This window comes from Coenobita brevimanus, chromosome 116, assembly GCF_032717465.1.
Source record: "Coenobita brevimanus isolate Jiangsu-jjx chromosome 116, ASM3271746v2, whole genome shotgun sequence".
Taxonomy (NCBI): Eukaryota; Metazoa; Arthropoda; class Malacostraca; order Decapoda; family Coenobitidae; genus Coenobita; species Coenobita brevimanus.
The window spans coordinates 1,520,001-1,529,643 of record NC_137069.1 but is presented as its reverse complement, the minus strand read 5'-3'; the positions used below and the strand labels follow the sequence as shown (position 1 = coordinate 1,529,643).

Here is a 9,643-nt window from a genome sequence, read left to right as displayed (position 1 = left end):
TAGACCACTAATCAATTCTTAGCGTACGTCAACAACTAACTTATTCTCGCTGGACACATATAGGCCTAGACACAAGTACCCACGACAAGGAACTGACTTACAGAATTCGTATTATTTTTTTAGTTTTTCGTCACTCACATTGTGAAGTGGTAGGAAGGTGGGTGGGTGATGAAAAGAAGGCATAGAAACAATATTATGCATCACACCATCTTGGAGGCGATTTGTTTGTGGCCACCCCAAACGGGATTGAGGCGTCTGGCAATAGATAGATAGAATAGACCATCTTACGCATATCTTAAGATTAGAAGAGTTTATAAATGTGACTTCAGGTGTGTAGTGGATGAGCTTACCTGGCCAATCAACTTCCCCCCCTCCTCCTCACCCCCACCCCTCCCCCTCCCCTCCCAACCTCCCCACCCTCACCTCCTAATATCCCCCCTCCCCACACCCTATTACCTCCCCACCCCTCCTCACAATTAACCCCCCTTCCAACCTCCACACACTCCCCTCCCCACCTCTTCCCCCACTTCCCTTCACCAGTTACCACCCTCTCCCCTCCACCTACCCTTCCGTGTGCTCTCCCGGGGTTTTCCTACGCCCGGTTCTGGTAAGGGACGGAAGGTAAAAAGCAAAAGATCTTGGTAAAAAGGCTAGATTAACACACCGGAATTTAACCTTTTTGCTGCTATGGATGTGATCTTGTGTTATCTTAGGGTTAAAAAGAAATTATTTTATTATTTTATTCAGGTGCATAAAATCACGAGGATGAGATGGAGGATTAGAGTTCAGAAATACTGTATATGAGAGACGGGGGTGTAAGCTGAAGGGAGAGCAGCGAAATGGCAGGGGACATGGAGGCGATTTGTCTCTGTCCACCCCTTACGGGATTATGGCGTTTAGTTATAGATAGATAGATAGATAGATAGACAGGTAGATGGATGGATAGACAGATAGATAGGTACGATGAAAGGTATTACGAAAAGTCTTACCAAAATAACTAATCTACATCAAACCTACGCTTAAAACCACTACCGGTATAAGAGGCAGAGACATGGGTGGACATGTCTGGCAGAGAGATAGTGATATAGGTGGACACGCCTGGCAGGGAGGTATAGAGATGGATATGTCTGGCAGGGAGAGAGTTACATAGGTGGACACGTCTGGCAGGGAGGTATAAAGATGGACATGTCTGGCAGGGAGAGGGCGACAGAGGAAGGCGCTTCATATATAACGCGTCCCTGGCACTCTGCTCTGCAAGGCCTAAACGTCATCGCTGATTCATTTCCTATTCCCACTGCCACACCCACGCCCACACCAGCAGACTGGGCCGTCCCCGCAACACATAAGATACTTCCAGGAGTGTTTAGAGGAGCACTAATTCCGTACCACCCTCTACTATGAGAAATTAAGTCCTCGCAGTGAAGGGACTAACACTGCGAGTGGTATACCAGGAAGACAATGATGGTGGTATGTCCTGGCTGGTATTTCCCTTCACACGATTTCCGTTGGTGCTGCTGCTGATGATGATGATGGCATACATACATACATACGGTACATAGATTTGTTCTTACAGGCAGACAGGCAAACAGACATAGTTACGTACATATTTACATACATACAACATATATACATACGTACATACACACATACATACAAACCAACATAAAACAATCGTGTGCCAACAGGGGACTTCCCTTCTCCCCTCTCCTGGAGATAACGGATTGCAATAAGACACAAAACAAAGGACGCAGAATTATAAGTATGTATTTATATTAGGACTACTACTACTACTACTACTACTGCTATTACTACTACTAGCAGGGGGTGGGAAAGGAAAGACAGACAAGGAGAGGAATTAGGAGGAGGACAAGAGGGAGAAGACAAAGGAGAAAGGGAAGCGGGAGGAGGAAAGGAGTAAGAGGAACGATAGGAAAGATAGAGAGGTGGGAAACGAGAGACAGACGAGGAGGAGGAGGAGGAGGAGGAGAGGGAGAAGACAAAAGAGAAAGGGAAGGAGGAGTAGGAGGAGGGGTACAATGGAAAAGAGAGGGTAGAAGGAGAAGGGGAAGGAGCATGGGAGGAGAGACTGAAGAAGGAGAGGGAGGAAGAAAGAAGGAGCAGGAGGAAGAGAGGAAGCAGAAGGAGGAGAAGAGGAGGAGGAGGAGGGGAAAGGGGAAGAGTAAGAAAAGGTGCAATTTAACCTAAGGAGGAAGGGAGGGGAGGAGAAGCGGGAGGGAGGAAAAGAAAGCAGAGAGGAAGAAGAGGAGGGTAGGAAGGGAAGGAGGGCATGGAGAGGGAGGGAGGAAGAGAAAGCAGAGAGGAAGAGGAGGAGGGAAGGAGACCATAGAGAGAAAAGTAGAAAGAAAGGGTGAGGTTTACGGGAGAGGGATGGGGAGCAGGATGGGGAGGAGAAGTACAGGGAGGTAGGAAGGAGGACAAGGGGAGAAGGAAGGAAGGAAGGAGAAGGATGCGGAAGAGATAGGAGGGAGAGGTGGAGGGAAAAGAGGGGAAGAAAAGAAGGAAGAGGATATGGAGGAGGAGGAGGAGGAGGGGCAAATTAAAAGACTGGAAGTAAAGACGGGGAATTCCACCGTCCAGAAAGGTCCCTCCGGCCGACCGCATTTTTCCTGTTAGGAACCAGCATATATTATACTCCTTACGCAACCAACCAGCCCACTACCCCACACCACCTTTGTTTGGGGTCATCACCATCATCGTCATCATCACCATCATCACCATCATCATTCATCGTCATCGTCATCATCATCATCATCATTATTTTTAAGCAGCAAAATATTTCAATTTACCACGGACATATAGTCGTCACTCAACCCCCCCAGCTAATACCAGCCTTGTTTGGGAGTCGCTCGACCAAATCCACATTGTTCTACCAATAATTATACCTGTTACTTGTGGTTTTGTAGTCATGATGACGATGATGACCATTATAACGATCATCATCATCATGACCTATGTCTTTCACTTAAAGATGGAATGAGGTAGGATGCGAGAAAAAAAATGTCTATCTTTTTATCTATCTACCTATCTATTTATCTATATCTACCTATCGATCTATCTGTGTGTGTGTGTGTATATATAAACAGTATATATATGATAGAGAGACAGACAGAGACAGACAGACAGACAGATAGACAGCAAACACTCACGATACAAAACCATAATGGAACACACACAGATAAACTGACTGACATATAAAGATACATACAGATATTAACAGCCAGTCTCTTCTTCATTTCAGAATAACAATGGTATGGCCAAGTGTATTTCTCCTCCTCCTTCTTCAGGCGAAAGCAAAGGCACAGGGTAAGGGAAGATTTCTTATGAGTTAATCATCTTCTTGGTTAAAATCTTGTAAGTAAACGTAAATGTCTTCTTAGCAAAACTTTCGTGACTACAATTCTTAGTTAAAAGTATCGTGTTAGTAAATTTCGTCTTTTTCGTTTCGTAAATGATTGTAAATTTCTTCTTTGTTTAAATTACTCGTTAAATTTTCTTAAGTACCGTAATCGTTAATTCTTCTTAGTTATATATTCTTAAGTGACCGTAAGTTTTTTCTATTTGAAAATTATGGAAACGTACAATTATGAAGAGAGAGAGAGAGAGAGAGAGAGAGAGAGTGAGAGAGAGAGATTTTCAAGAAGACAATACTAATTCCATATTATTTTTTCCTCCAGTTGTCTTCCCCGACGAACCCGGAGCCCCTGCCTCCTTGACCCCGACCCCCCCTCCTTCTTCGCCCGTGCAAGACGTCGATGCCGAGCTTTTGGACGCCCTGACTACGGAAAATCGGCAGGGTTTTAATTCTCTCAGTAGGCCCAGATCTACATGCTTTACACCGGAGGGGGAGAGGGGTGAGTTGGGGGTAGAAAGGGGGGAGGGAGAGAGGGATGAGTTAAGGGGATGGGAAGGGGGGTGATTTTGAGAGGGAAGAGGGGTGAAGGGGTGAGTTTGGGAGGGGGGAGGGAAGAATATTGAAGGGGGGAGAGGGATGAATTTGGAGGGAAGGGGGGAAATTTTTAGCCTAGCCATGGGACTTTACGCTCCTTGTTTCATAGGGCAGGACCCGTATAGGATTGGGTGATGAGCTTATTGTTGTTATCACTACTACCATACTACTACTACTACTACTTCTACTGCTGCTACTACTACTACTACTGTATTACTATGTTCATTATTATTATCATTATTATTATTATTATATTATTATTATTACTAGTAGTAGTAGCAGTAGTAGTAGTAGTAGTAGTAGCAGTTGTAGTTGTAGCAGTAGTAATTTTAGCAGCAGCAGACTAATAAATGCACTATTATTATTGTTTTTATTATCATTATTACTATCAATATTATTACACTCCCAAAATCAAAATCATTTCTCGTTTTCCACACTAAGACAATCACAAATGACAGACAATAACACACACACACACACACACACACACACACACACACACGCAAATCGCACTAATTCCCCCCTTATCACTCCCCCCAGGCACGTGTGATCCCTTCATGCAGTGCCCTACCTATGCACCCCTCGTCAGTCAGATAAGAAACCCGAATGTTATCACGTTCCTAAGAAGCCGTGTTTGCAGGTGAGATAAGACGAGAGAGAGAGAGAGAGAGAGAGAGGAGGCTGGAAATATGTGATACATGATTTCATTTATAAAGGTTTATTCTTCGTACTTTACATTATAGGTAGACAGACAGATAAATAGATAGACAGATTGACAGATAGATAGATAAAGTAGATAAACACATTTTTCTTCTCGTCTTTTACAGTCTCATCGGAAACAGGCTCCATCTCTGCTGCCCATCGAGCTCCTTCAACCCCAACCCCCCCTCCTTCAACCCCAACTCCAACCGCAACCCCAACCCCAACCCCCCTTCCTTCAACCCCAACCCTCCTTCCTCCTCCTCCTCCTCCCCTGTCGGCATCCCGTCGGAAAATGAATGTGGTCTTCCCCAAGGACAGAGAGTCACGGGGGGAGTAGGTGCTAAGGTAAGACGGGAGATTTAAACTGCATGTAAGACGCAGATTTAAAGAGCATGTAAGACGTGGGAGATTTAAATTGCATGTAAGACACAGGAGATTTAAATTGCATGTAAGACACGGGAGATTTAAATTGCATGTAAGACACGGGAGATTTAAATTGCATGTAAGACACAGGAGATTTAAATTGCATGTAAGACACGGGAGATTTAAATTGCATGTAAGACACAGGAGATTTAAATTGCATGTAAGACACGGGAGATTTAAACTGCATGTAAGACGTGGGAGATTTAAATTGCATGTAAGACACGGGAGATTTAAATTGCATGTAAGACGTGGGAGATTTAAATTGCATGTAAGACACGGGAGATTTAAATTGCATGTAAGACACTGGAGATTTAAACTGCATGTAAGACACGGGAAATTTAAATTACTTGTAAGACGCGCAAGACTTAAATTGCATGTAAGACGCGGGAGATTTAAATTACATGTTTACACTCAGGTTAGTGCTACATTATTTTATCCATTTGTGTCTTAGCTTATCTACCACATATAGTCTGTCCCTTTTGTGTATCTACTGGTATCTATTTACATCTATCTCCGTCAGTCTGTCCATACATCTATTTATATCTGTTCGTCTAACTGTCTGCCTATCAATCTAGCAGTTTGTCAGTCTATAAATCTTGCTGTCTATCTATATCAGTTTGCGTCTCTGTCAATCTAGCTGTCTATCATTCTAGCTATGTCAACCTATCTGTCTGTTTATCTAACAATCTAGCTATGCCTATCAATCTAGCTGTCTGTCTTTATCAATCAATCTATCTATCCATCTATCTATTCGTCTCTGTCTATCAATCTATCTATCTGCCTGTGTCTGTCTCTACAAGTTCGTTTTAACCTGGTCTAAAACTGCCATCTCTCTATCTAGATTGCTGTGTTATAACATACTAACTCTAGAATATACGGTGCTAGTCACGAAGAAGAGTTATGGAGAGCATGTAGCCTACATCCCTACTATGCTATTGCTTTGGTCTGCCATTAGCACTAGAATACAGCACTAGTCACGAAGAAGTGCGATGGGAAGGATGTATTGCACTGTCTTCTCTGTCACTGGCCTTGGTGAAATAAACTGCAAATATCTGGTGTTAAGACGCTGTCAAGAAAATTACCGTTGTCTTATAAGCTATCAAGAAAATGTCGGTAGTGTCAAGGAGGTGTCAAGAAAAGTTCCAGTGTTAAGAAGCTATCAAGAACATTCTCGTAGTTTAAGGAGCTGTCAAGAAAATTTCCACAGTGTCAAGCAGCTGTCAAGAAAATTTTCGTAGTTTAAGGAGCTGTCAAGAAGATTTCCGCAGCGTTAAGGAGCTGTCAAGAAAATTACCGTAGTTTAAGGAGCTGTCATGAAAATTTCCGCAGTTTAAGGAGCTGTCAAGAAAATTACCGTAGTTTAAGGAGCTGTCAAAAAAGTTTCCAGTGTCAAGGAGCTGTCAAGCAAATTTCCGTAGTTTAAGGAGCTGTCATGAAAATTTCGGTCAAACTTTACACGTTACCCTCATCCGATTTTCGACTTTTCGTTAACCTTTTTTAGTAGAACTGGTCATTCTAAGAATCTTTTCTTCTATGACATTTCTCTCGCAAATTGATAATAAACGAGTTACTTCCACCAATCACAATCACAGACGAGCGCGCGCTCTGTCCGCTCACCCGCTCACATTTGAAAGTTTGTCCCCGAAGACCAAACTTTACACGTACTCCTCATGCGATTTTCGGCTTTTCTTTAACATTTTCAATTGTTTTTGTTAGTGATTTTCGGCTTTTCTTTAACATTTTCAATTGTTTTTGGTTAGTGTTACGATCTTTTCTTGAATCGTTTCTTGAATTGTTGTTGCCGTTTACAGCTACAGACGGCTCTTCAGATGCAGACGAGGAACTGTAAACTGCTAGGTAAATGCATTATTTCTTATTTACACTCGGTTAGGTTAGGTTAGATGAGGTTTGGTTAATGTCATGGGAGGTCTGGGGGGCGAAGCCCCCCAGTTAGGAAGCACGGCCAGGGTTGGGGGGTCTGGGGGGCGAAGCCCCCCAGTTAGGAAACACGAATTCCGTAAGAAGCTTAAAATTATTTTCTTCCGAAGGATTTTAGTGTTTTTCATTTGATTTTGATAACAGTTCCAGTAGGAAATCACTCGCTTTTGCGTTTTTCCCCCACCCAACACCCCGGTTTCCCACAGGTCCCCCAGTATTCCTGGGGGAGGGGGAAGAACCGCAAAAAATTGCATTTCAAGTGATAACAAACATCCAACCTGAGTGTTTTCGGTTGTTTTTCGTGTGATTTTTGTTGATTTGGACCGGTCCTTTCCACCAGAAGTCGCTAGTGGCGTTCAACAAAAACTAGCGACTTGCGATAGAAACGAAGGTCAAAATCGATCGAATCACACCAAAAACAACAGGAAACACTCAGGTTGGATGAAAAAATCGGATGAGGGCAACGTGTAAAAATGAGGAGTACGTGTAAAGTTTGGTCTTCCGGGACAAACTTTCAAATGTGAGCGAGTGAGCGGACAGAGCGCGCGCTCGTCTGTGATTGTGATTGGTGGAAGTAAATCGCGTAACTCGTTTATTATCAATTTGCGAGAGAAATGTCATAGAAGAAAAGATTCTTAGAATGACCAGTTCTACTAGAAAATGTTAACGAAAAGTCGAAAATCGGATGAGGGTAACGTGTAAAAATTGACCAAAATTTCCGTAGTTTAAGGAGCTGTCATGAAAATTTCCAGCCTCAAGGACCTGTCAAGAAAATTTTCGCGTGCACTATCATCATTCACTCCCAAATACTGTCTTTTCATTTCCTGGATCTATCTGCTTATCTATCTATCAAACATACACAAGTAGATATAAAATGAAGACAATCGTGATTCTGAAATGCATTTAAATTTGGCTTACCTTACTCCATGACACCTGCATCCCACGCCTTCCTTCTTTTCGTTCGTGGCGATCACAAATATCACTTTTCCAACTTCACCGTTCCCAAATATTCACTATCACTGGCTTCACCGTAAGTCCCGAAGTGGCACAGTAGTTTAAGAGTCACTAAATCCTCCATTAAATAGTAGTTTTTAAGATGTCAGTGCAAATAATCACCTCCCACACACGCACAACCTCCCACTTCGAAGTCTGACTGTGCACTGACCAGAGTATGGCTCCTGAGATGGCACTCCGATTTTTAAAAGTCGTTCATTTAATCCATCAAACATCGATAATTACTTCACACTACGATTTCTAACGCACAGAGGACGTAGATAAGATAATAACAGTTCGATTAAATTCGCATAAGCCCAACAAGAACGCCGAATAAATGTGAAAATATAATATAAATGGTTTGTTGACACTGGGGCGGTTACCAAATCGCGCTGCTCCCTTTTGTGTTTACGCGGCTTTAAATGTCCCGGGTTTGTTTTTATTATCCCGGTAATTTAAAGGTTATTGATGGTGGTTGATGAATGAAGAGGTTTAAATGAGAGAGAAGAGAGAGAGAGAGAGAGAGAGAGAGACGGTACTTCCAATGATTTCAAACTTCAAAATGCTCTCCACTCACTCAATTCTTGCTCCTAATTACGATAGTCTTTAACACGTACTACAGTTTGGCTTCTACTCATTAGCTAAGAGTGTATGATGTTAGTAAATGAACAAGGGAAGGTGTGTGTGTGTGTGTGTGTGTGTAATTTCCACAACCTCATGGAGTTGTCAAGAAAATTTCCAGTCTCAAGGACCTGTCAAGAACATTTTCCCGTGCATCTATTTATTTATCTATCCATCAAACATACACAATTTGACAAATGCAAAATGAAGTCAATCGTGATTCTCAAATGTATATAAATCTTGCTTACCTGACGCCATGACACCTGCATCCCAGTTCGTGGCGATCACAAATATCCCTTTCACGACTTCACAGTTCCCAAATATTCACTATCACTGGCTTCACCGTAAGTCCCGAAGTGGCACAGTAGTTTGAGAGTCACTAAATCCTCCATTAAATAGTAGTTTTTAAGATATCAGTGCAAATAATCACCTCCCACACACGCACAACCTCCCACTTCGAAGTCTGACTGTGCACTGACCAGGGTATGGCTCCTGAGATGGCACTCCGATTTTTAAAAGTCGCTCATTTAATCCATCAAACATCGATAATTACTTTACACTACGATTTCTAACGCACAGAGGACGTAGATAAGATAATAACAGTTCGATTAAATTCGCATAAGCCCAACAAGAACGCCGAATAAATGTGAAAATATAATATGAATGGTTTGTTGACACTGGGGCGGTTACCAAATCGCGCTGCTCCCTTTTGTGTTTACGCGGCTTTAAATGTCCCGGGTTTGTTTTTATTATCCCGGTAATTTAAAGGTTATTGATGGTACCTGATGAATGAAGAGGTTTAAATGAGAGAGAGAGAGAGTGAGAGAGAGAGAGAGAGAGGGGAGAGGGAGAGAGAGAGAGAGAGAGACGGTACTTCCAATGATTTCAAACTTCAAAATGCTCTCCACTCACTCAATTCTTGCTCCTAATTACGATATTCTTTAACACGTACTACAGTTTGGCTTCCATTCATTAGCTAAGAGGATATGATGTTAGTAA

At 42.5% G+C, this 9,643-nt stretch overlaps 1 protein-coding gene across 1 annotated transcript in view; it reads left to right on the top strand.

Annotated features, from left to right (window-relative positions):
• Positions 1 to 4,933: 4,933 nt before the first annotated feature.
• LOC145418764 (venom protease-like) overlaps positions 4,934 to 9,643 on the top strand; it is a gene marked incomplete at its 5' end in the record, with an annotated part of 10,055 nt that continues 5,345 nt past the window's right edge. Inside the window, one exon of the mRNA XM_080287100.1 lies at positions 4,934 to 5,014. Within this exon, the coding sequence (XP_080143226.1) occupies positions 4,934 to 5,014 (81 nt within the window). The remainder of the gene's footprint in view (positions 5,015 to 9,643) is intronic.